The sequence below is a fragment of the Rhinatrema bivittatum genome, chromosome 2 (genome assembly GCF_901001135.1).
Source record: "Rhinatrema bivittatum chromosome 2, aRhiBiv1.1, whole genome shotgun sequence".
Taxonomy (NCBI): domain Eukaryota; kingdom Metazoa; phylum Chordata; class Amphibia; order Gymnophiona; family Rhinatrematidae; genus Rhinatrema; species Rhinatrema bivittatum.
The window spans coordinates 512,655,611-512,682,559 of NC_042616.1; the positions used below are offsets into that span (position 1 = coordinate 512,655,611).

The window sequence follows — 26,949 nt, forward strand, 5'->3', positions numbered from 1 at the left end:
TGGCAGGGGAGAAGAAAAACAACCAATAAGGGCTGTATAACATAGGCTGGGTAAAACAAATAAGCATGGGTGTAGCTTGCTTATTGCAGCGGCTACTACCCCGAACTAATCAAGCTAGATATTTCACTTGGATGCAGCTCCATCACTGCTCTCTACATTAAAACTGGGGGTGGAAGGGAAATAGAACCAAGAGCTAAGAGAAACAGATAAGTATGAGAGAAAAAATGTGTGAAGCTTGCTGGGCAGACTGGATGGGCCATTTGGTCTTCTTCTGCCGTCATTTCTATGTTTCTATGTATCTAATCCCTTCTGCAGAACACGTGACATTTACAGTTATGCTTTATTTTATGATTTTGATGCTCAATGAGACCTGTTAGCTAAGATGTTTTCTTTATGTTCTTAAATTTTACAATGTTAATTTTTGAACTAGTTTACCCTGTTTCCAAGTTCCGTATCTTTGTTCCATGTACCGCCTCTAGGCGAAATTTATGTTCTGTTTCAATGTAAACCGATGTGATCTGTATTTCATACAGGAACACCGGTATATAAAAATCTAAAAATAAATAAATAAATAAAATAAATATAGTATTTTCCAAGTTCTCCATTTTATTTTCCAGGAGCAAATGTCCACCAAGATAGTATCAATTGAATTTTGTAAGATTGCCCTCTTAGACTGCAAAGATTCCACTTGAGATTTAATTTCCAACAATTGAATCTGAGAAACATTAAAAGTGTTGGAAAATTCACGTTGTTGAGAAACAAATTGTGAAACCTGATTAGATAAGTTAGTAATGGCTTCCCAAATTATGTCCAAAGTGATGTTAGGGGGTTTTAGCAAAGAAGCAATAATTACCTCAGAAGAAACCACTCCACAAGATCCAGCCGTTGTATGACTAGAGGAAATAAGACAAGGATTCAGTTCCCATTAAGCCAGCATCCAACTCCATAAGTTTTCTCCTCCGTGCTGGTTCCACCTGACGCTGAAAATGCCGGGTGAGTGAGATCATCAGGGTGCAATGGGAGCAAGTTGATTGCGTCAGCACCACCCGCGGGGGGGCCAGGCTGGGGAGGGACATGACATGGCTCCGGAGAAAAAGATGATTCAAGGTCCGGGGTTGTCAACAAAGGAACACCCAAGGACGCCTCCACAGAACCGGTAGAGAACTCCTGGCTCCGAATGACATCGGACCAAAAGAAGACGAACCCTCCGAAATATCGGGGAATGCTCTGGTGCTGCCCTTCCTCTTACCCATTGCAGCAGGAAAGGTATGAGGATTAAACGGAAATGAAGAAATAAAAGGCATGGGGAAGACCGGAGCACCACCCTTAAGTGTGTGGCCATCTTGGATCCCCTCAGCTGTCTCTCTTAAGCAATAACCATGACTCCCTCCTCCACCCCAGCCAACCTGAGGAATACAAAATTGAACTCTGGAATCAAACCAAGGATATTCCACTCTCTTCAAAAGTTTTTAATTAGTACTGTAGGGTACAATTTTCTGTTAATATTTCATTGCATCTCCCTGACTCAAAACATGAGCAAAATTGAACATCCCTTTGAGGGATTATAACACTGTACACATTCCAAAGGAGAAAATATTCTAAAAGTACAGTGCTTTGTGGAAGTCTTCACACCCTTGCACATTATTCACATTCTTCTGTTTAAGAAATACAAATCAAAATGTGTTAAAGTAGTAGTTTGTTTTACTGATCTACTCAACAATTATAGAAATATTCCAAAAGTAATTGAGAAACAACTCCAAAAAGTCTTGATTGCATAAGTCTTCTCATTCCTTGGCTCAAAACTTAGTAAAAACCTTTTTTGCAGAAAGGAGTCGTTTAGGATAAGTGTCTACTGACTTTGCATAGTGGGATGGTGCACTTTTTGCCTGTTCTTTGCAGAAGAGCTCAAACTCTTTCAAGTTGGTTTAGGATCATCTATGGACTACAGTCTTGTTGCCGAGCTTTGACTGGGCCACTTGAGGATATTCATTTTCTCAGAGGACAAGCAGCATGGCAGTCCTCACACATGGATGATGGCATTCTATGAAGCCCAGCACGGAAGACTTGTGTCAAAGTTTCTAGAACTTTGAGTGAGCCTCACTGAGCATGCCCATGCATCCATTATACCATAAGGCCAAGCGGGATCCCTTCTGTCTTTCTTTTTCCATGGAGCCTGGTTATTGTGTGTGTGTGTGTGGGGGGGGCGGGTTCTGAATCTCACTTCAAGATTTTTTAATTGTTTGAGTTCCCGTGGGATTTTTTCAGCGGGGTCCCATGATCTTCTCAGAGTGTCCCTATGTAGGTTTTTCAAACATTTCTTTAAGTTTGTTTCTTTTTTATTCTTAATTACTTTTGGAATATTTCTATAATTGATCTTTCATGATGAAAGTATGTTGTGCAGATCAGTGAATCAAACTCTTGCTTTAATGCATTCTGATTTGCATTTTTTAGACAATGTGAAAAATGTACAAGGGTGTGTAAACTTTTACAAGGCACTGTAAATCGGCATCTTGTTCGTGCTTATTGTATTAAGTTTGCAATTCCCACATACAAAGTGTTTACTGTTTGGGCAATAATTATAGATTGTATGTAGTAATCTGTTACTTTTTGTTTCAATAGGTTTTAGTTACTGTACCACTAGCATTGCTTCAGAAAAGCATCATACAATTTAATCCACCACTGCCTGAAAGGAAAGTGAAGGCCATTAACAGTTTGGGAGCAGGAGTCATTGAAAAGGTAAGCAACACATATGTTCATGGTTTCTGACTATTTATACAAGAAGGGAAAGGAGCAGAGCCAAGTCAAATTATGCAATGATTTGAGGAGAAAAGCAGAGGGAAGTTATAAAGCGTACCTTTTAAATGTCGATGTTTAATAAATTCCTTGCAGGAAATCAATAAGTAAATGGCTCAAAGCATTTTCAATATGATTTTATTTCCCCTGTAGGTGGTTTTACAGTTCCCTTATAGATTCTGGGATAGTAAAATTCAAGGGGCAGATTTTTTTGGTCATATACCTCCCAGTCCCAACAAACGTGGTCTGTTTGGGATGTTCTACGACATGGATCCACAGGTGTGTATATTGTGTCTAAGCATGCTTCTCCATATTACTAAGGTTACAAACGATGAAAAACTACTGGAGAATGAATTCCAGAATTTAAGGCAGAAAGTGAGTAGGATCCGTTGTAACACAATGAATTGCTTGTGATTCAGGCAGTTAGGTGAGGCCATTTCCAAGGAGATCATACTTTTAGAAAACAAAACTTTAAAAATGTAAACAAATCTAACCGGGTTCTGATTTAGCAGTGAGTTTCTCTGCACTTTTTTTGACATGAGAAAATCACAGAGTCCTCCATTGACAAGCAGGACTGAATTAGCCATGACACAGTTGGCATCATCTGACAGTGATGAATGGACCCATCTCTCTAGCTCAGTAAAACTTTACTACTGAGCATGTGTTGGGAGTTCCTATATGTGCTGCCTCATGAGCCCACCCCAGTTTATTTTCATCTGAGCTTTCACACCTCTCTCTCTCTACTTCTTTAGTCCTTTTTCAACTTTCTGATATTTTACTTCAACTAACTCATTCTTTGAGTTGCCTCATTGTCTTGGCAGCCTCTCAATAGTTATTTTCAGTGCTACTTAAAAAAAACAAACCTAATATCTCAAGATGTCTGACTCTAAGAAGGCTATCTCCAGTGGCTTCAAGAACTGTGGCCACAGGATGTCCATAACCAACAACACAATATCTGTTACAGATGCCTTAGTTGTGATCATGATTCAGCTAACTGCTATGACTGTGGTCAGATATACCAAGATCCCAGAAGAACAGGCCCTGGAAAATGGAGGAACTTCACAGATTGGTGAAACGTTGGAGCCCTTCCTCCAGAGTGGGGCCTCTTTGGCTTCCCTTCACATCGAGTCAAGCAGGAGCCCTTCAAGCAAAGCTCCTCCCAACTTCTGTACTGGGCTTTGGTTTCACCATAGTTCAAGGGTCAAGCAAGACACAGAAGCCATTTCTTCTTTATGGGGCTAGTCAATTCAGAAGAATCGCTTTCCAGATCATTAATAAATATATTGAAAAGCACTGGTCCAAGTACAGATCCTTGAGGCACTCCACTGTTTACCTTTTTCCACTGAGAAAATTGACCATTTAATACTACTCTCTATTTCCTGTTTTTTAACCAGTTTATAATCCAATAAAGGACATCACCTACTATCCCATGACTTTTTAGTTTTCTTAGAAGCCTGTCATGAGGGACTTTTGTCAAATGCCTTCTGAAAATCCAAATACACTACATCTATCGGTGCACCTTTATGCACATGTTTATTAACCTCTTCAAAAAAATGAAGTAGATTTGAGATGCAAGAGTTTCCTTGGGTAAATCCATGCTGGCTTGTGATCTTTCGAATAGTTTCCACTATTTTTCTCGGCACTGAAGTCAAGCTCATCGGTGTATAGTTTTCTGGATCACCCCGGAGCCCTTTTTAAATATTGGGATTACATTGGCCTCCCTTCAGTCTTTAGGTACAATGGATGATTTTAATGATAGGTTACAAATTTTAATTAAAGGTCTGAAATTTCATTTTTTAGTTCGTTTAAAACCCTGGGGTGCATACCATATGTTCCAGGTGATTTGCTACTCTTTAGTTTGACAATCTGGCCTACTACATCTTCCAGGTTCACCATGATTTGGTTCAGTTCATTTGACTCATCACCCTTGAAAACTATCTCCGAAACTGGTATCTCCCCAACATCCTCATTATTAAGCACAGAAGCAAAGAATTAATTTAGTCTTTCTGCCATGGCCTTATCTTCCCGAAGAGCCCCTTTAACCTCTCTGTCATCTAACAGTTCAACCAACTCCTTCACAGGTTTCCTACATCAGATATATTTTTTAAAAGTTTTTATTATAAGATTTTGCCTCTATGGCCAACTTCATTTCAAATTCTCTCGTAGCCTGTCGTATCAATTTTACGCTTACCTTAACAATGCTTATGCTTTTTCCTATTTTTTTCAGATGGATCCTTCTTCCAATTTTTGAAGGATTTTTTTTGGCTAAAATAGCTTCTTTCACCTCACCTTTTAACCATGCCAGTAATCATTTGATCTTTCTTCCACCTTTCTTAATGCATGGAATATATCTGGACTGGACATCTAAGATGTCATTTTTAAACAATGTCCATGCCTGTTGTATACTTTTAACTTTTGCAGCAGCACCTTTCAATTTTTGTCTATTTTCTTCATTTTATCAAAGTTTACCTTTTGAAAATTTAATATTAGAGCTTTAAATGTACATATTGTCCCCCTTCCTGTTATTAGTTCAAATTTGATCATATTTTGATCACTATTGCTAAGTGGCCCCACCACCATTATCTCTCTCACCAAATCCTCTATTCCATTAAGAATTAAATCTAAAATAGCTCCTTCTCTCATCAGTTCTTGAATCAGTTGCTCCATAAGGCAGTCATTTATTCCATCCACAAACTTTACGTCTCTAGCATATCATGATGTTACATTTACCCAGTCAATATTGAGGTAATTAAAATCTCCCATTATTACTGCACTGCCAAATTGGTTAGCTTCCCTGATTCATTTTAGCATTTCATCGTCCATCTCATCATTTTGGCCAGGTGGATGGTAGTATACTCCTATCGCTATACTCTTCCCCAACCCACAAGGGATTTCTACACATATAGATTCTACTGTGCATTTAGTCTCTTGTATAATCTTTATCCTGCTGGACTCTATACCCTCCAAGACATAAAGCGCCACACTCCCACCAAGTTGATCCTCCCTATCAATGTGATATACTTTGTGCCCTAATATAGCACTGTCCCATTGGTTGTTCTCTTTCCACCAGGTCTCTGAGATGCCAATTATGTCTATCTCACCTTCACTGCTATACATTCTAACTCTCTTTTCTTACTGCTTAGACTTCTTGCATTGACATACAGACATTTCAAAGTGTGTTCTTTTTTGTTTGTATTAACAACCTGCTTTTCAATTGATAGGGATAATTTGGAATCCTTTAGCTCAGGTGATTCTTTACTTATAGGCACATGGACTACTTTTTCTTTTATTGGAAAATCTCTGTTGGGATGCACTAACTCTCCTGTTTCATTAGTATCCTTTGAAGATACCTTCCTCCAAACCATGCACTGCTGAGTGACTGTTGGCTTTTCCCCTTGTTCAAGTTTAAAAGCTGCTCTATCTCCTTTTTAAAAGTTTGCACCAGCAGTCTGGTTCCTCTCTGGTTAATGTGGAGTCTGTCCTTTCGGAAAAGTCTCCTCATTCCCCCTCCCCTGTATCCCTTTAATGGATACTGGAGGAGGCTCCTCAATTGGGAAGGGTTTTGGACAGGGGGCTGATTCATTGCTGTGTGGCGGATTTTTTGTGTCTTTAATCATTTTTTGTGGAGCCACCTCAAGTGGTGGCCTCAGCGAGGACAGGAAGGGTCTAGTAAGACCCCCAGTGAATTCTTTTAAACTAGTGGGGGAGTCATGTTGAGCCCAATGGCTCTATAATTCTACCGCGGATGCATCAGGACCTGCATTAGGTCTCTGCTCTGATGATAGAATAGTGTTTCCAGCAAAGGTGTAGAGAGAATAATGTGGCTGAAAAATGTCTACGTCAGTCGCGTTATCTTATTTACATAGGATTAGGTATGCATAAGCTGCTTTGCATTGATATGCAAAATTCATGCATGCAAATTCTATGCAAAGAAGTTAATTATAACAGGGGAAGGTTTCAAGCCCATACATTATGCGATATCACTGCGATAGGGCTATATCATGTGGTATACAGCTCGATATATATGCTGTTTAAAGCACATTATAGCCCTATAGCAGGTTCATAACCCTCCCTATTAGTGAGATAAGTAGCAATATTTAGACTGATTTGGCTAAGTTAGCTAGATAAGTTAGACCAGCTATTGAGCAGGTCTAACGTTAGCTGGATAAATTTATCCAGCTAATTCAAAATCTACCCGAGTATATTTTACGGTGCAGTGAAGCCACTGAATATCTAACTAACTTCCTTAGCCGACTAGGTTCTGAATATATACTTCTGAATTTTTACTGGAACCTCAAGGTGAACACAAACAGCCGTTCTATTTCATTATTAAGTATTTTGTGGTTTTATTATATATAGGGTGGCTACTTTGTGCCCTCTCTTTTGATTGACTAGATAATTTCTAAATCTTAATGTATAGTAAATTAGTTAAAACCTAGTCACTTGTTCTGTGCTTAATTCATAGCAATCATGCGTGTTCCTATTAGAGGATTTCTGGACAGTACTGAGCCATCCTTAAATAGTATAAAATAATAAGCACTGTAATCATTAAAAATGTCCCAACAATGAGTGCATCTTTTTTTATTGTGTTGTGGAGCATAGAAAAGATTACTGTGCACTTATTATGCATGGTCATGCTTAAAGAATAATTGTTTTACAGCTTTACGGAGTTTATCTCATACTTGTTAAGTTCCTGTAACTGAATCATTAAATGAGATACAGTAAATGTGAACAAATTAGCTGTTGTAAAGCAAAAGTCTTGTCCACTAATGGCATCATTCAGCTCAGTACATGTTTAAGCAGATTTACAATTTAAAGTATTACAAATGTTTCTCTTGTCTGAATATGTTGGCTTGCACATCATTTTTGGACTTGTTATTGTGTTTGAACAATGGACATTTCTAGGTGTCGTACCGAGTCTGTATAGACAAGTTGCAAACAGAGGGAAATGCTTGTAGTATGTTCTGTTACTGGGAACTTTTATTATGAACCCCAAGGCTGGCAGTGATTGATTTGCAGGTGGCGTTTGCTCATTAACACCGGGTGTGTAAGTGTGTGTTGTGCGAGCCCATCACTTTTCAGTTTATTCTCCCAATAATGTTCTTCCACTATAGAAGGGATCTAAGAATAAGACTGTGAAAGATGTTCATTTTGTGAAGTGAAAGTGTTGTCATCTTGTGTTTTGTTTGTGTTTCAGTTTAAGCAAGCTGTTTTGATGTCAGTAGTTACCGGAGATGCTGTCACTGTGATTAAGGACTTAAATGACAAACAAGTTATAAACCAGTGTATGACAGTGCTTCGAGAACTGTTCAAGGAACAGGTGAGCAATAAAATTAGATCCTTTGAAATGAGAATTGCTTTTGTTTAGGCCATACAACCAAATATATTATGTTAAGCCTGTTACATGGCACTGTTCTTAAAACTTTGCTTGTTCATTCTAAATCTCTTGACTTCATTTGAATTATTTTCTACCTGAAGATGACCATGAAGAAGTTGGATGGCAATGTCTAGATGTTCCCGATGCATTTACAATGATACTTCCTGAACTAGAGTCTAGACCAGTGGTTTTCTTCTGTGGCTGTGAAGGGCTGCAAACAGGCCTGGTTTTTAGAATAACTAAAATGTGCAAATTAACCCAGTTCTCGGACCAGGTGAAGGTGAACATTATAGCCTTCAAAACCCCCCAAACCCTGCTTTCTATTTGCTTCAGAGGCTGTGGTGGGATGGAGAGGGGAGCTGCTGGTAGATGGCCCTGTTTCCTGGCTTTTGTGGCCTCATCTCCATAGAGGAGGAGGAAGGGGCCCAGTAATGCTGTGCTCATAGAAGTGAAGAGCAGCGATAGCATAGGGGCAGTGAAAGAACTGTGTATCCTGTCCCTGTGGCTGGCTGTCCTGTTCCTGGTCCCATGGTGTGAACTTCTGTTCTAAATGAAAAGTGCTTCATGGGATCAGTAGTAAGAAAGGTAGCCAAGGGGCCAGAATGAACAGGGTGGGTTTTTTTGCTTTCACTGCTGCTGTTCTTCAGTTTTGCAACTTTAATGTAGTTGCTCTAGGGCCAGGTAACTAAGCCATACTGCCTATGCATCACCACTATCAATACCAATGCTGGAGGCGATGGGAACTAGAAGGGGTGAAAATAGAAGATGAGGGACTGATAGGATGGGTGCTAGGGAAGAGGATAGTGTAAGGGATGGAATGTATATTTCCGCACTGAAACTGCATGCAGCTTATTGGTGCATGAAGAAAGCTGCATACCATGGTTTAAACCCTCTTGAAAGTTTGTCATTGTGACAGCATAAACTGCATGCCCAAACTCCTTCACCTGTTTCCTGCCCCTGCCCTTGGTACGAACAAAAAAAATGCAGCTTTTGTACGTTCTTCATTGTCAATGAGAGGACAAAATAGGAAGACAGTAACTGGAGTGCAAGCTTTACTTAAATGTTTTGTGGACAGTGCAGGCGGTGTGTTCTCTGTGCCCTGAGATCCTTTGTCATGCTCTTTCTGATGTCTGCTCTTGCATCTTTTGAGTTGGGGTGCTTGTATGCTGTGTGGGTTTGTGTTTGTTTTTGTCTAGTCACTAATTGGCCTAGAGTTTGAAGAGCAGGAGAAAAAATGCATGAGTGTGGCAGGAATGCAACATGCAGCTGGATTTTGGATGTATGTGGGCACAAATATTCATGCAAAGAGCGTGAACGGTACGAGAATGGTTAGGGTGTGATGGATTGGTGGGCAAGAGCCTTGGGTATAGGAGTGAGGAGGGACAAGATTTGAAAGAAAATGAAAAGATCTAGTGTTAGTAATGGGAGAATGAAGAGTAAGAAGAAAAGGCAGAGAGCTGGAAGGTTCAGTAGGGAGGAGCAGGAAGGGAAAGAAGTATGAGGTGGAGAGGGGTACATAGGAACCTCAAGAAGAGAGCAGTGGAGAGGGAGTGACAGGAGAAGGGAAGTAGAGGAGGCAGTAGCAGGAACTAGGAGAGGGCTCAAGAGGGCAGGGAGAGAGCATCAGCAAAGGAGAAGAGAAGGGAACAGGAGGAGCATGCGGCAAGGCAGGCAATCTTCCCTGTTGACCCAAAGGCCACAAGCTTCAGACCACACTGCTGCTCCTATCTCACTACTGCCAAAATTCAGAAAACGTGTTACGGGTGAGGAAAATGGAAGGTTGCTGGAGGGGGCTGATCCAGAACTACAGTTTCTAAATGGGAAGCAGTCCACAAGGGAAAGTCCAGTGCAGCCAAGAAAGAAACCTGGTGAGGCATCGCTGCCAAGATCACTGGCTTCAGCGTCCGGTGGCATTCAGTGGAACAAGTCAGACATTGCGTCAAGGATACAAGAATCAAACTTTAGCTCAAGATGGTGTGGATAAAGGCCCATCAGAGGAATACCATCCACCATAAAGCTCTTGGGACTTGAAGAGCATCTCATGGCTGTCATGAGACAAAAAGGGATAGAGAGATTTGAGGGGGATGGGCATCACTGCTGGACTTGGTTATATGTTTGACAAAGGCCCACTCTTTTTAAAGGAAGTCTCCCACTCCTTCATAAAGAGGATCCTTTTCTTACTAGCTGTTTCTTGGGATGTTGGGAGCTATATAGGGCTGAGAAAGGGAGGAGTGATTAGGTGTTTTCCATGCCAGAAGGGTGAGGCTGCAACTTTGCAGTGCCGCTAATGGCAAGGCCAATTTACACCATTTCCTGTACAGGGAATGCAGAGCAAATGATCTGCTCACTTACCTCTTCCCTCTCGTTTGGGAGGTGACTGGTCCTGCACCCCCTGTGATGAGAGATCTCTCATAAGTGGAAAGTCATTTTTTTTTATGTGAGCAAAACCAGCTGCGCAAGTGGTGATGCAGATTTGCATGCTTTTAGTAAATGGCTCAGTTGCTTGTTGGTATAAATCTCTTAACGCATACAAGTATGTAGCTTTATTACGCAGGAGCATCAAATCTCATTTACGCAGCGAAAGTGCCATGTAATAACCTCAGAGGATATTAAAGAGTTTTGCAGGGAGGGAAATTTAGTGAATGGGCCTCTTAATTAATAAATGTATTTTATTGGCATCTATTTTTCTTTCCTCATGTTTGAAAGCCCTTGTTAGGTATCTGGTCTCATGTATGAGCTCAGTGTGGCTACTTAACTTCAGGGAAAGTGACATTACATACTTGTAACATTTGTTCTCTGATAATGACAGTTCAGTGAGCTACACATCCCACTTTCCGTCCCTACTGGGAGTATTTTAAAATTTGTGTGTGTGGGGGGGGGTGGGGGGGTGTTTCCTCCTGGCAGATCCCTTCTGCCAGGAGGAAACACCCCCCCATTCCATTCAATTGGGACTGACCCCATTGGGGATGTGACATCAGAAACCTTCATTCACAGCTGCCCAGAGAATTTTCCCACATTTTTAGCGACCCCTCCTTTTATCTAGTTCAACTACTGCAATGACAATCCTTTGATTAGGGGCTATAGACTGCGGCTTCCTCTAGCCTGAGCCTGACAATTAGGTGTCTACATTGAGCAGCAATTGGGACTTCTTTCCCTCATCTCTGTGGGACATGATTCCTAATTCCAATCACCCCAAGGAACAGAAGGGAAGCACTCGCCTGGCAGCACATGCTCCTTCTGGGTTGCTGTCAGGCTGACCCAGGAATTGTGTGCATTTGCCAATTGCTGTACAGAGCACCATTTGGTGCAGTGCCATGCAGATCTCTTTTTGTGTATGCTCCGCTTTCTCCAGAAAGATCTCCAGAGGTCCTGAAAGACGCGGCACACAGTCAAGTCACATGAGGGGGGGACGACCCGATTTTTAAACTGTTCACTTTGGGACATGATCTAGAGGCACTTTTTATCCTGTGGACTTTGCAACAGTTTTTTAAAGTGAAGAACATGTATACATTTGCTTTGAAGCTTGCTGCAGGCAGGGTACCTGCAGACATTTGTGCCTGCTCGTCATGCAGGTTCTTTTTTCAAGACACATGCAATCTGTGCCTAGAGTTTTTCTCCTCCAACCGAAGCACTTCCACAGAAACACCTGGAAATGCAGCTTAAAAAGTACATGTCTCGTGGGATGCTGCAATACTTACAGCAGCATTAAAGGAGGGCATTTATCAGGCAGACAGTTGATGCATGTCCATTGCTGTTCACCTGTGTCAATGATTTTCTCTGAGGACAAACAGGATGGCAGTCCTCACACATAGGGGACATCAGATGGAGCCTGGCATGGAAAATGTATGTCAAAGTTTCTAGAACTTTGAACCTTATTGAGCATGTTCATGCAAGCAATATACCACGCATCCATGCGGGGTCCCCTCACTTTCTTCTTTTCCACGCGAGATACGAAGCTCTGGTCAGGTGAGCCTCAATTTTTTTTTTCTAACTTGCATAGTTTTTCTTAGTGCTTTTTTCATTGTGGTTTCTCATGTTTCCTTGCATGTTTGACGCAGGGTCCCTGCCCCCCCCCCCCCCCCCCCCCCTGTTTTCCTTGGGATGGAAGTGCGCTCTGAGCTCACCAGCCATCGATGGGTACCTCCATTCATTTCGATCTCGCATCCCTTTTGTTTCGCGATGACATTTCTGCGTCTGGTTTCAGGCAGTTCATGTCTATCATGGACCCCCATGATATGTGTGTCCTCTGCCTCGGGCCATCACATGACATCTAGGGTTGCAGTAAGTGCACCAAGATGACCCTGAAAGGATGTAAGATAAGACTTGACAAGATGGGAGCGCCTCTTTGACTTGGAGAAGATCGATCCATTGGCATCGGCATTGAGGGAACTTGGAGTCACACCAGTGAAGACTGAGCCATCGACATCAGCAGGGACGCCATTCCATTGAGTTGTCTGCTGCCAGGGACATCAGACAGCCATCGTCTGGCTCCTGCAGATAAAATAAGTCGGGTTCATCATCATCGAACTCTGTACCGGGGCAGGACAGATCCGGCATTGAGGAAGCCGAAGAAGCATTGGCATCGGTCCCTGTTATGCACGGTTCCAGGCACAGGGATGTACAAGCTTTCTCCTGTGATGCTCCCGAAGCGACTAGTGGCAAGGAGAGCCCACCCTCCATCGATGCCAGGGTCTCCACTGGTCCTGATGCCTGCCACCGATTCCCCTCTTAGTTCCAAAGAGGATCTGGTTATGCCTCCTGGGTCCCAGCCTGCCTTGGCATGGACAGTATTCAAGGAGGAACTGAAGAGGCACGTGCAGTAGGCCGTAGAGAAGGTGAAGGGACTTGTCAGCATTGGAGAACCGACAAAGGCACTGTCGCATCTCGAGCCGCTGCTGGATTCCCTGCATGCGCTCTTAGCAATCCCATTCTCAGTGTTTGTTCCCGGGGCGGCACTGATGCTGCTGACTCCCGCTGATCTGGAGGTTGTCCCAGGTTCTTTGGAGGAGGAAGCTCCCTCAATACCAGGGATGTCACCGGGGCCTGTGCCCAAACGGCCAGTTGAACTGCTATCTCCACCGCTGACTAGGGGCTGAACATCTAGAACCCCCTCACTAGTGGATGACAGCAGAATCAAGAGTACCAATGACCCTTGGGGATGACTCCACCAAGGTTTCTGATGACACTTTGGATGGCCTGCCCTCAGAACCATCTCCAACCAGATGAACAAAGTCAGTCTCCACTAGAGGACCTCTCCTTTGCAGCATTTGTCCAGGTGATGGTGGAGGCCCTTCCTATTTCAGTTGATGACTGAAGAGAATACTAGGCAAAAAATACTAGATATTCTCCAGTACGTGAAGCCTCCCAACTGCACAAGATCCTTGTGGAGTTACTGATAAGGATGTAGGAACATCCTGTCACAGTGCCTTCCATTAACAGGAAGGTGAACCCTATTTATCTCATCCAAAAGGCTCTCTGATTCGACAAGTTTCCCCACCAATCGGTGGTCATCAAATCCACGCTCAAAAAGGCAAAGTGCTCTTGGACCCATTCCTTGGCACCCTCGGCGAAGGATCAGAGAGTGATAGATGCTCTTAGGAGGAAGGTATTCCAGGAGGCTATGCTCATTGCTTGCATAGCTGCCTACTACCTGTACATGCGCATCACCCTTAAACAGGTGCAGGAGGTTACTGAGCAACTGCTTCAGCAGCAGCAAGACACCCTCCAGTCACTGCTGCATAAGTATCTGGAGTGTGGAAAAAAGAGGGGGTCTGTTAGACCTATGTTGTTTTTGAAATGGCATCGAGGGTCTCTGCATCAGGAATCAGCGCCCACAGACTTGCATGGCTGCAGGCCTCTGATCTTCAACTGGAGGTGCAGGAGCGACTCGCTGATGTGCCAAGTACAAGGGAGAATCTCTTTGGAGATAAGGTGAAGGGTGGGGTGGCCCAGATCCGGGATCACCATGCAGCACTCCAACAGCTCTCCACTGGCACTTAAGACCCATCCTCCTCAGCCAGGAGGCCGTTGAGATTTGGGCCCAGAAAGTCCTTCTGTCCTTTAGCACCTTGTTCCCATCAGCAATACCAGGCCTCTTGTAGCTGACCCCAGCAACAGAGGGTGCTTCAGTCAATTCCGGGGACAAGGTTTTAAGTAGATAGCAGAGAACATAGCCATGTCGTCCATGCCCAGAGCGATGGTCCTGCCAATCGGTGGAAGTTTATGGTTCTTAGCAAACTGGTGGCCCAGTATAACCTCAGACCAGTGGGTTATTTCTGTCCATTAGGGATTCAGATTAAACCTATTAATACCCTACCAAATAACCCTTGAGCGCATTTTGGGGCCAGGTAATACATCAGGAGATAGTAGAATCGGAGTTCTCCTCCCTCTTAATTGCCAGGGTGGTCAAGCCCATCCCACCAGGGCAAAGAGGGCAGAGATTTTACTCCCGGTGTTTCCTGATACCAAAGAAAACAGGAGGAGTCCATCCCATCCTAGACCTAAGGGCCTTGAACAAGTTCATCAAAAGAGAAAAGTTCAAGATGGTGCCCAGGGAAACCTTGATTCCCTTCTTGCAAAAATGGGACTGGTTACGCTCCCTCGATCTAAAAGTTGCCTTTACTCACATCAAGATCTTCCCAGGTCATCAGAAATATCTCCAATTTGTGGTGGGAAAAAGCACTTCCAGTATTGCGTTCTGCTGTTTGGGCTGACGTCGGCCCCTTATCTTCACAAATTGCTTGGTCATGGTGGCAGTGCACCTTCGCAGACAGAGTTCATGTTTTCTCATATCTAGATGATTGGATGGTCAAGAGCACCTCTCGGGCAGGGGCTGAGGAGTCCATGCATTTGACCATCTGGGTGCTTGGAGGTACTAGGGTTTATTGTCAACCACCCAAAGTCCCATCTCAGTCCATCACCACAATTGGACTTTATTGGAGCACTGCTAGAAATGGTTCAGGCCAAGGCCTTCTTGCCCCGGCAATGGTCCATCAACCTGATGACCATTGTGGTGGGAATTCAGTAGAACTAATGGGCATCACATAACACATGTTGAGGTTGCTGGGCCATTTATTTATTTATTTAATGGCTTTTATATACCGACGAACGTTGGGAACATCTCATCGGTTTACAGATAACAGAAATTTAGCAACAGGCTTTACAATTATCGCATGATTATATGAGGAACAGTTAAACCATTAGTTTTTACATATAACAAACTCATTTTTACAAGTAACAAATAACTAAGGAGGTTATGTAATTAAGGTTAGCTAAACTTGGAGGAGCAGAGAAATTCTGAAAAATGGGAGGGATATCTACATTTAGAGGAGGTAAATATACACGTGTTTGAGATTATAATGTCCGGGAGTAAAATCTCTGCCCTCTTTGCCCTGGTGGGATGGGCTTGTCCACCCTGGCAATTAAGAGGGAGGAGAACTCCGATTCTACTATCTCCTGATGTATTACCTGGCCCCAAAATGTACTGGAGCGGCCATGTGGCCGCTCCAGTACATTTCACTCCCTTGGCATGTCTACATGCACAAGGCTCCATGAACCTTAAGGTCACAATGGCATCAACCCAATTAGGACCTCCAGGATCACATCAAGTCACACTGTCCCTCTGGGACTCCTTGTCCTGGTGGTGGGAAATTTTGAATCTGGGAAGGAGGGTGTCCTCCTAAAATCCTCTCACCCAAATTGTCGTACCACAGATGCATTCTGCCTGGGTTGGGGAGCTCATATAGATGGACTCACACCCAGGGTTTATGGTCCACCCAGGAACATCTCTGTCAAATCAATTTCCTGGAGCTCTGGGCAATCAGGTACATGCTGTGTGCTTTTAGAAATTGGCTGTCCAACAAAATTGTACTGATACAGACTGACACCCAAGTAGCAGTGTGGTATGTCAAAAAGCAAAGAGGCACAGGATCGTATCTCCTGTGTCAGGAAGTGATCCAGATCTGATTATGGGCCCTCTCCCATAGAATGGTGCTCAGGGCTATGTATGTAGTTGTAACAGAGAATGTGAAAGCGGACAGACTGTCATGCTTTCAGACCCTACGACTGGTCTCTGGGCCAAGGGGTTGCGAATCAGATCTTCTGCCTCTGGGAAGACATGGATCTCTTTGCAGCAAATTGGAACAGGAAGGTTCCTCAGTTCTGCTCCCTGTACATGACACACGGCACACTAGCCCCAGATGCCTTCTCCCGCCATTGGGGTGAGGGTCTCTTGTATACATATCCTCCAGCTCCACTGGTAGCGAAGACTGTCTTGAAACTTTGCGAGGACAAAGGAACTATGATCCTCATAGCCCCTCATTGGTTGAGACAGGTTTGGTTTCCACTCCTCAGGGTGATGTCCATCCAGAAACTGATCAGGCTGGGGACTTCCCCAAAACTTATCATCCAGGATCAAGGCAGGTTGTGCCATCCCAATCGCCAGCCCCTGTCGCTCACAGTCTGGATGTTATGCTATCACTCAATCTCTTGGAAGATATGTCTCTGGTCCTGGTGGCTTCCAGAAAGCCTTCCACTAGGAAGTCTTAGTGATTGAAGTGGAGGAGGTTTTCCGTATGGTGTGAGCAAAAGGCCCTAGATCCTTTCTCCTTCTCCTCACAAAAACTGCTTGACTACCTCCTACACCTTTCGGAAGCTGATTTGAAGACCAACTCCATTAGAGTGATTCTCACATGGAACAACAGTATATAAAACACTCAAATAAAATCTGCATGCGATTGCTGCATATCACCATGGTTCAGATGATACGCCCACCTCTGTACAGCCTATAGTTGTATGGTTCATGTGGGGCCTGCTTCAGCTGAAGCCTCCCCTCAGGCCTCCTGCTGCGTCTTGAGACCTCAGTTTGATGTTAGCTTAGCTTATGACATCTCTTTTTGAGCCACTGCACTTATGTGACCTGAAGTACCTGACTTGGAAAGTCATATTTTTGGTGGAAGTCACTTCAGCATGCAGGGTCAGCGAGCTCCAAGCCTTAATGTCTTATCCACCTTACACCAGCATTTTTCATGACAGGGTGGTCTTTACCCCAATTTCCTGTCTAAGGTGCTGTTGGACTTCCATCTTAACCAGTCCATCATCCTGCCAACATTCTTTCCCAGGCCTGATTAGCACCAAGTCAAACGAGCCCTACACAGTTGGGACTGCAAAAGAGCCTTAGCCTTCTATCTAGAGCGGACAGTAGCCCATAGATAGTCTTCCCAACTTGTTGTTTCTTTTGATAGGAATAAATTGGGGATCACCTGTGCCAAGCAGACACTAGCAGACTGCATCTCCTTCTGTTTTGCCCAAGCACAACTGCATCTTGGGGGTCATGTCAAGGCTTACTCTGTTCAAGCCATGGCAGCATCTGTGGCCCACATGCATGCAGTCCCCATTGAGGAGATCTGCAGAGCTACGCTGTGGAGGTCTCTCCACATGTTTACATCACATTACCTTTTGAATAGGGATGGCTGATGCGTTAGCAGGTTGTTATTGTTTGTAAGGATTTTGGGTGGACCCCTGGACTCTGTGGCAGATGACCACGCCCACGGGGGAAGGTCCCGTGAGGGGCCACAAGTCAGGCTCAGCTTAGGACACACACACAGTTTGGATCTTTTATTAGACAGTGATGGTGAGCCACCAGAGGTGGCAGTAGTGAGCTGGAATATAGCCCAGCTGGGCTTTGTAGTCCTTCAGGCTCTGGAACAGCAATCCCACAATGGCTGTGCTGTAGTGGAGAGAAACTGATATCGTGAGTAGCAGAAGTGAATGCAGAGTTCAGGATTAGAACCTGGTAATGTACTCACGCAGCGGTCTCAGTATGGAGCACAGGAGCTGAAGTAAAGGCAGGCCCTCGAGGAGCGAGTACCTGGTTCCAGGGAACAGCTCTGAGAGAGATAGATGGTAACTCACAGATGGTATAGGCAGCAGTGTCTTCCAGGCAGAAGTGAAGTCCAGGTAGCGAGTCCAGGAACATGGGCCCTCAAGGAGCGAGTGCCGGTTCCAGACAGCGACCTGAAAGAGAAAAGAGAGAGAGGCCCCCGAGGAGCAGGTACCCCAATAGAGTAGTCCAAGTGGAGGCAGAGTAGCTAGATTCGGAGAGCGAATCCCATCTGTAAGAGAAACCCAACCTTAACCCTTGCTGACTCGTAAGCTAGCAATCACGTAGGCTATTTGTATCATGGATGCATGACGTCATCACAGGGGGGCGCCCCTGAGGTTCGCGCCACTGATGGTACTTGAAGTAGTGCTGCGCGGTGCGCGCACCCTTAGGCAGCTGAACAGCATGGCGGGAGGCAGCGCCCAAGCCAGTCTGGGGACGCTGGAGAGGACGGCAGGAAGACGCCGCGGCAGCCAAATGTCCGTCAACCGCAGGAGGAGTCGCCAAAGAGGTAAGGAAGGCGGAGTGGAGACGTCGGGCAGCGATGGTCGCAACACAGGTTTTGCCAATCTATCCTTCAAAACTTATTTGAGGTGTAGAACTCAACTCTGTTCCTGCCTAGGGCCCATTGTTTTGGTTCAGGCTGCCCACCTCCTGTTGCCAGCAAAACTGGTTCTGGTTGTGCCTATTGGCACTTGTTTCATGTTTTGTTGGTCCCCTTTTATGTTCAGGGGGTAACCTGTAGCTAGGAATTCACCCATGTGTGAGGCCTGCCGTCATGCTTGTACTCTGAGAAAGCAGAGGAACTTACTTGTAACCGATGTTCTCTGTGGACAACAGGATGTCAGTCTTCACTAAACCTGCTTGCCATCCTGTGGAGTTGGGTTTCCACTACATGGGTTTTCTCCTTTTATTATTTTATTCTTATGAATTCTATTATATAAGACTGAGGACGCTTGGTATAGTGCATGTGGCTCAGTCAAAGTTCTAGAAACGTTGACATAAGTTTTCCTTGTTGGGCCCATCCGATGATATCACTCATGTGTGAAGACTGACATCCTGCTGTCCTTGAAGAGACAGGTAAGCAACTCTGTTTTAAATATTGTCCTCCCCATTTGTGCATTTAGGAGGGGTGATTAAATGTTAACAGGCCAGTCATTTCCCAGTGAGAATAATCTGTAATCCTGACAAGGTTTGCCAGCGTACATTTAGTTTTGTATTTTTGGCATAGCTTTTGGCGTTTTCTCCATATAGTGCTTATGTGTTAGAAGTGATATACAGTGATATACCACATGAGCAATTTGATGCTTAGTGATAACTTTTGGATACAGGGAAAAATAGAAGAAACAAAATATTTTTACAAGTTATTATTTCATTGCCTACAAAGTACATTTTTTGAACATAGATTGACTCATCGAAGTACAGAGAAATTTCAGATTTGATAATTTTTTTATTCCTCTGAACTCAACTGAGCAAAATTAAATAATACAAGGTCCATATTCAGACATAGTCCAGATCGCAAAGTTAAACCTAGATTAATCATTTTTCTGTTAATATAACAAAAATAGTGCCCACGATTAAAAAAAAAAAAAAAAAAAAAAAAAGTGTAGTTGGGCTAATTTTCCTGATACTGCATATGTATTTACCACAACACTCCTTCATGTTACATATCTTTTTCCTCTCCCCATTGCATTTACACGCTATGTTTAATTATCAACCTTGTTTTTAATTTTTGTAATCCACTGTTATGGACTTGAGATGTTATTCTTTCTTTGTTTCCATGCACTATTTATGTTATTTTACTACCTGTTCCATGTAAATCTTTAACGTAAATTTTATACCTGTTCCATGTGATGTGTTCCATGTGATGTGCAAACGAATGTCTGTATAAAAAAGCTTCAAATAAATAAAAAAAAAAATAAAAACATGTTATTTTCACATCACACACTGAGTTATTTATCACAGCCATGTTAGCAGCTGAAAAGGCGGAGAGAGAGAGAGGTCCTCGGAAGGGCACTAGTAACTTGGGGTGGGCTGGGCTTTGGGGACAGTTTATCATGCACAGTCATACGTACGAACAGCATAGTTTCCATCAGTGAAGATTTAATGTGATTTGGAGATACGAAAGGTAAAAGAAAAGTAAATTTGTACCTTGTTCTCTTTATTTATTTATTTTATTTATTTAAAACATTTTATATACCGGCATTCGTTGTGGACATCATGTCGGTTTACAGTCAACAAGTTAAGTTTGGAAAATTACATTTTAACAGGGAAGTTCAAACTGGGAGAGGGGGTAACGATAGGCAGCTAAGAAAAGACAGGGTAAACAAAACAAGGATCCTCGCGGTGAGGAGATGGATTATAACAAAACATCTTTACCTAGCTTGATGCTCTCTCTACCTAGCTGCAATCAAGCTAGGTAGAGAGTAAAGTGTAAAAATCTGCTCCTCTTTTACCTTTCATCCCTCCAAATCACATTAAATCTTCACTGGTGGTAACTGTGCTGTTCGTACGTGTGTACATGTAAAACTGCCCCCCAAAACCTACCCCATGCCACAAACCTCACCCAGAATTCATAATGCCCCCTTTTTACAGTGGTATGAAAAGTTCAATTATAAGTGACCCTCCACAGAGGCTCTCTCTCCCCTCCTCTCCCCTCTCAAACTGCGATTTGCGATAAATCCCGTTTTGGGCGTAACGCACAACTATAGCAGTCCTAATACACAAACAAATGGTGTAGTTATTTCCAATATTAATAACTGCGTTGTTGTGCGTTACTTTATTGCATGAAATGTTAACCAGCCCTCATTTCCATTTACTCTGCCCAAACTCCTCCCACTTGACTACTAATTTTAAATTTGCATACACACTTCGCGATGCAGTATTTATCACATTCGCTATGACGTTATCGTGTGCATTAGAGCCCTAATGTGCATAATGCCCTAACGCAATTTGATGAATTTGACTCTCTTAGTCAGATAAACTTATCCAGCTAAATTTAGAGGCATATTTGATAATGCAGCCACACTATTGAATATAGCCGGCTATCTTAAAGTTAGCCAGCTAACTTTAGGGCATATCTACGGGCTGACCAGACTTAGCCGACTAAGTTATCCAGCTAACTCTGAATATTGGAATTAGAAGGTTAACTTAGCCAGCTAACTCAACTCCTCCCCGTTATGCCCCCAGAACATCCCTAACTTATGGGCCGATGCAGTAACGTACGCTCAGGCTGTATCGGCCCGTTAGCTGGCTAGAATTTAGCCAGCGAAGTACCCAAATATTTATTTAGCCAGCTAGCTTCTGAGTTAGCTGGCTAAATGCTTCTGAGATTGGACCTCTTAATGTTTAGCTTTATAGTGCCTTTCATAACGATTACGTGAAAAAGTGATTTCAAGACATAAGGTGAGACCTGGAGTTCAGTCAGTCCTAAGGCCAAAAGGAAAAATTGGGCTTGCCATATGGCTCAGGCCTGCTGCTCAGGTTTCAGATTGTGTCTGTGAAAGCCAGCTAGGGTTGAGGGTGTTGGAGAGGCTATGCACTCAGTCCCAGTTAGGGAGGAGTAATTTAGCTGCTGCTATTGTAGTGGCTTTGCCGAGAAGACATCTTCCAGCTCTTTGGGCCACACAGAGTTCTCGGTGCTGATTGGGCATGCTATCAGGGGTGAAGAGTGTTTAAAGAGGGGTAAAAATAGGTCAGGGAGGGAAAAGAACAAACTCTCCAAAAATGGTTTCTATCTGCTTATTTGACTGTCTGATTTGGTTCCACAATCTGTTCCTCTGTAGCTGGGCCGTTTTTGCATGAAATCTCAAAGCTAGAGGTATAGGAATTGTATAACGACATATTGAATTCTCCCTTTTATCCTGCCTGCAACAAATAATTTTACACAGAGCTCCATTATAATTTAGGATGTTCTTGTATAAAATATAAACCCTCTTTTGAAAAAGCTATTTAGATATAATTTTTGTTTTTTTTCAAGTGATTTAAAAATGTATATACACAAATTTTGCACTTTGTTTTCCCTATTGGCATGTTAATGAAAGTTAAGCAAAGTTGCTTATTGTAACAGATGTTCTCCGTGGACAGCAGGACAAATTAACCATACAAGTGGATGATGTCTTCTGATGGCATCGACCCAAACAGTGCTCTCTCAGAGATCAGAAAGACCTATACATTTTTTTCTGAGCATGCACAGGTATCCCCATACAGCATGAACAGTAAGTTCCTGTTCAAGAAGTGATGAATTTTGTTTCTCCCACACCTAAGCAAACTCCCACCAGTGTTTCTTCACAAGATATTTGGCCAGTAATCACCCTGTACTGAAGTTTCTCTCACTGGGATGGTTAAAGATTTATGTACTTTATCCCAGAAAACAGTTTTCAAGCCTCCTCCACTTTTTTTCTCTCTTCCACCAAAGTGAAAGGGCCCATTACTTGTTCTCTCTCTTCAAAGCTGCTTATATATCACTCCTTGTGACCTTGGGCAAGTCACTTGACCCTCCATTGCCTCAGGTACAAAATTAGATTGTAAGCCCTGTGGGGATAGGGAAATACCTACAGTACCTGAATGTAATCTACTTTGAAATGCCGAAACGAAAAGCGGAATATAAAAAATCTAAATAAATAAATTATATATAAAAAAAAGTTTTAAGATATTCTATTACCTTGGTTATTTTTTTTTATAAACATTTTCTCAGTACCACTTTTTTTCTTTCATTTAAGTCTCAAAAAGAAAAATCTGAATTAGTTTTTAAAGTAGATATCCACTTATGTGGCTGATATTGTCCTGTTTGTCCATGGAGAAAAGCGTTCACTGTTGACATTAAGATTTATACTTTTTGTGGACTTTTCTAACAAATGTGTCCCACGTTTCTTCTATACCATAGGAAGTTCCAGACCCAGTAAAATACTTTGTTACCCAGTGGAGCAAAGACCCCTGGATCCAGATGGCATACAGTTTTGTCAAGACAGGTGGAAGTGGTGAGGCATATGACATTATTGCTGAGGATGTACAAGGGAAGATATTTTTTGCTGGTGAGGTAAGTTTTTCCTTAACTCCTTGATGCTCTGTTATTTTCCCTATCCCATTAAGGGGCACAAATGCATGCTGCCCAGATTCTGGCATCATGGGGATAGTTTTCAGGAGGCTGCCCATTTACAAAGAGTACTTTTTAAAAAATAACTTTTTATTTATTGCAACTTCCAAATTTACATGTCAAGCAGAACATTCAACTGGAAGGAAAGAAATAAATGACATGCAAAAATGAAAAAATAAAAATGTCTTCATTAATTATAAGCCACATAAGTCCACAAAAGAGAAAGGGGGGAGCATAGGAAAAGAAAGAAACATTAAAAAAAAAAAAAAAGAGAGATGGAGAAGTGTCTAAACCTATATCACCAAAAGAACCACATGAGTTAACTGGAGCTTTCTTCCAGAAATGTCTCCAACTGGAAAGGATCATAAAATACAAAACACCCTGATAATTTAAGGAAAAAAAATCTCTCTCCAGTTGAAGACTTTTCTAGAGGAAAGATCCGATTAACTGATGTGGTTCTTTCAATGATTTCGGAGCGGCCTCGGAGGGAACAGGCAATGCGCGCTGGGCTCGGCGCGTACAGGTTGCACAAATGTGCACCCCCTTGCGCGCGCTGACCCCGGATTTTATAAGATACGTGCGGCTCGAACAAAAGTATGCCCTCACGCAATTTTATAAAATCCGGCCCTATACGTATAGGTTATAAAATACTCTCAACGCATATATGTCTTTAGCTCTAGGCACATATCTTAAATGCACTTAGGGGAGTAGAGAGACTTTTTATAAGGCTCAGTCTGATTCTTTATATATGGACCATTGTAAGGGGGCACTTTGATTTGGGGTGAGTTTTCAGGGGGTAGTGTTAGACGCATTCAGAGGTATCCATTGTAAAATTTGAAATCATTAAAGAATTTTAGACCTTAACAAGAGGTGTTGATTTATACATGGCAGTCTCTGCTAGCTGCATTGTACCAAATCAGCTCCTTTTCATCCTGGCTATTTAAAATTCGCGTAGCTCCCACGCGGCCCACGTACGTGCCTATGTGGCTGCTTTTATGCATTCAAGGCTTTTAAAATCTACCTCTAAGGTTCTAGAAGTAAAAAGAATATCTCTATACTGTAGAGGGAGGAGACGGCGGAAAGTATGAAGGTCACTGAAGAAAGGTTGATAAAAGAGGGTATTCACCTTTCAAATGTTTTCTATGGCTTACGTTATTACAATAATAGCATGGGTCACAACCTCTGATTAATTTTAGCTGGATCAATTTGTAAAGTTAGAGAGATCCAGGATCACTCAAATATAAAATCTTTGTATCTCAGTCATTTAATTGAGTCTGTGTAGGCTTCTCTTCCCTATCTTTCAGTTCAGATTAATTAATTTGATTTTGTCTGATATATCTTTTGCAATCCATTATCTAATACTTTTGATTCATTATCTGCAGTTTTATTTTCTGGATTCTCTAATTCTTCCTTCAAATCTTCAATCTTTTCTAAGTCAAAACTTTTATTCTCTGGGAACTGCAGATTTGCATCATTTTTAGTAACATAACATTTTTTTAAAAACATTTTCATTCAATTCCTGATTGTCATTCAACTCATAGGGGGTAATTTTCAAAAGGAGTTGCGCATGTAAATGTAACTACTTTTTATAGCAATTTTCAAAAGCCATTTACACGAGTAAAGTGCATTTATTCAAGTAAAACCCAGTTTTACTCGAGCAAATGTTTTCTAAAATCAGGTCCTTAGAGAACAGGTGTGTCAGGCTGTGGAAGGCACTGAGAAGTGCTTTCTTCCATCTTTAAATTAAAAATTATACTCGTATCTCTTTAGCTTCACAAACTCACAAAAAATGTATTCACACAGTACACCTTATGGGTTTTGCCCAACCAAAGTGATTATCTCTCTCACTCCTTGTCATTTCGATCCCCTCTTAATCAGTAGCTTTCTGTATCATATATATTTTTTTTAATTTTTACTTTTTTTTGTGTTTGTTAATTTTAGAATTCCTGCTTTTTTTGTTTGTTTGTTTGTTTTTGTTCTTTAATTTAATTTTTTTTTTTCAAAAGGGAAATTCAACCCTACCTGACTTCTAGGAACCAGAATTCAAGTGGCCCCATAGTCATAAGATTTTATTTTTTTATTTTATTTTTTTTAGCTTCTAAAAACCCTACTCCTAAGAACCGGACTTCAGATGGTTTGTTTAGTCATAAGGAAAAGGAGCCAGACTTCAAATGGCTCTCTAAGAGAAGCTTTAAACTTCTAAAAACTGTACTTTTAACTAGTAAATTTTATGGTGCACTATTTCATAACCAAGATCATAAAATGCCCGTGGGTGTTAAATACTTGCAAAGCAAATCAAATTACATCTATTTTTTAGCTCCGTTCACGTCACAAGATCATAACTATTATGAAGGGACTGCTGATCTACAGCTGATCTCCTTTTTCCAGAAAACAAAATTATCTAAAATAAAAACCCCATAAAACCCATAATCCCAAACACACCTCCCATGTGGAATAGCGAAGACCAAAAAAGGATCACCCAGACCACATGAAAAGAATGCCAGAGGGGGGGAGAGAGAAAATTAAATCACTTTGTCACACCTGCACAAAAGTGGAAAAACTACCATGAAAAGAAGATAATTAATTTTAAAAAATTACCAAAAGAAATGGCTCTAATTTAGGAACTGATTCTACCTTAAGAAAAAGACACAATAACAAGAAAATATCAGGACACCAAACAAATACAACTCACAAATCCAATTCTTATTTTACCCCCCCTTTTTTTTTCCCCTGTAGCTACATTATACTGTGGAGGGAAAAACAGAAATTCCAAGCAAACACGATAAGGTGGTCACAAAAATATTAAAACAGACTTGATCTTAAATGCTGCTTTGGATTAGGGGTTTCGGTACCACATTTGTGGAGATTAAAGTTCTTCCCTTTAACTTGCTCCACAATAAAAATAAACAAATCATAAGCAGTACAAGGTAACCTTCTTTATTAACATAATATTACATGAGAAGCACACTCTCAGCGTCTGCTTCTAAAATCCAGTTCTTACAATGAGGCTTAAGTACTCTTTATTTCTACAAAATCATGGTTCAGCAAAAAGATTTCAGACTGACCAATAACAATTTCACTTAATTTTGCTTCCACATCATATCTTTATATATCTTAGATCATGACTAGTTAACAGGTCAGCATGACCCACGTACTAGTTCTAATTAGCTATATAGCACAGCACATTTTTTGTTACCACAAGAAAGGATCACACATCATTATATCTATTTTCTACCAAATGCAATTACTACTTCAACTTTGGCATAGTGGTACTCTGCATATAAGAAAATTACTTCTTACCTGCTAATTTTCGTTCCTGTAGTACTATGGATCAGTCCAGACGGTGGGTTATGTCCCCCGTCCAGCAGATGGAGTCAGAGCAAACTTCGGAGGGTGCTAACATATAAGCCGGTGCACCCCTCCTGTATCCTCAGTATCAAGAATATCAAAGCCAAGGAAGAATACTGGACAGACCAAGGCAGGTGGATCAAGCAAAACCCTGAACAATCAACTGTAAACCGTGAAGAACTATGCAACGTGCAATAAGAACTGTCCAAACAGAGACAAACACAAACACACAGGTAGACATCCCCGAAGGGAGAATAACCATGAGAATAGTAAGACAGGAGAGACGAACGAGCAGGTTCCCTCCTAGATCTCAAGAAACGTCCAGGGAGGGCGTCTGGACTGATCCATAGTACTACAGGAACGAAAATTAGCAGGTAAGAAGTAATTTTCTTTTCCCTGTACGTACTAGGATCAGTCCAGACGGTGGGATGTACCAAAGCTTCCCTAAACCGGGTG

At 42.1% G+C, this 26,949-nt stretch overlaps 1 protein-coding gene across 3 annotated transcripts in view; it reads left to right on the plus strand.

The window, feature by feature from the left end:
* KDM1B (lysine demethylase 1B) overlaps positions 1-26,949 on the plus strand; it is a 174,385-nt gene that overhangs the window by 135,408 nt on the left and 12,028 nt on the right. For all 3 annotated transcript variants that reach the window (XM_029590738.1, XM_029590740.1, XM_029590739.1), the window contains exons 17-20: positions 2,620-2,736; positions 2,947-3,072; positions 7,991-8,113; positions 22,936-23,088. In XM_029590738.1, the coding sequence (XP_029446598.1) occupies positions 2,620-2,736; positions 2,947-3,072; positions 7,991-8,113; positions 22,936-23,088 (519 nt within the window). The remainder of the gene's footprint in view (positions 1-2,619; positions 2,737-2,946; positions 3,073-7,990; positions 8,114-22,935; positions 23,089-26,949) is intronic.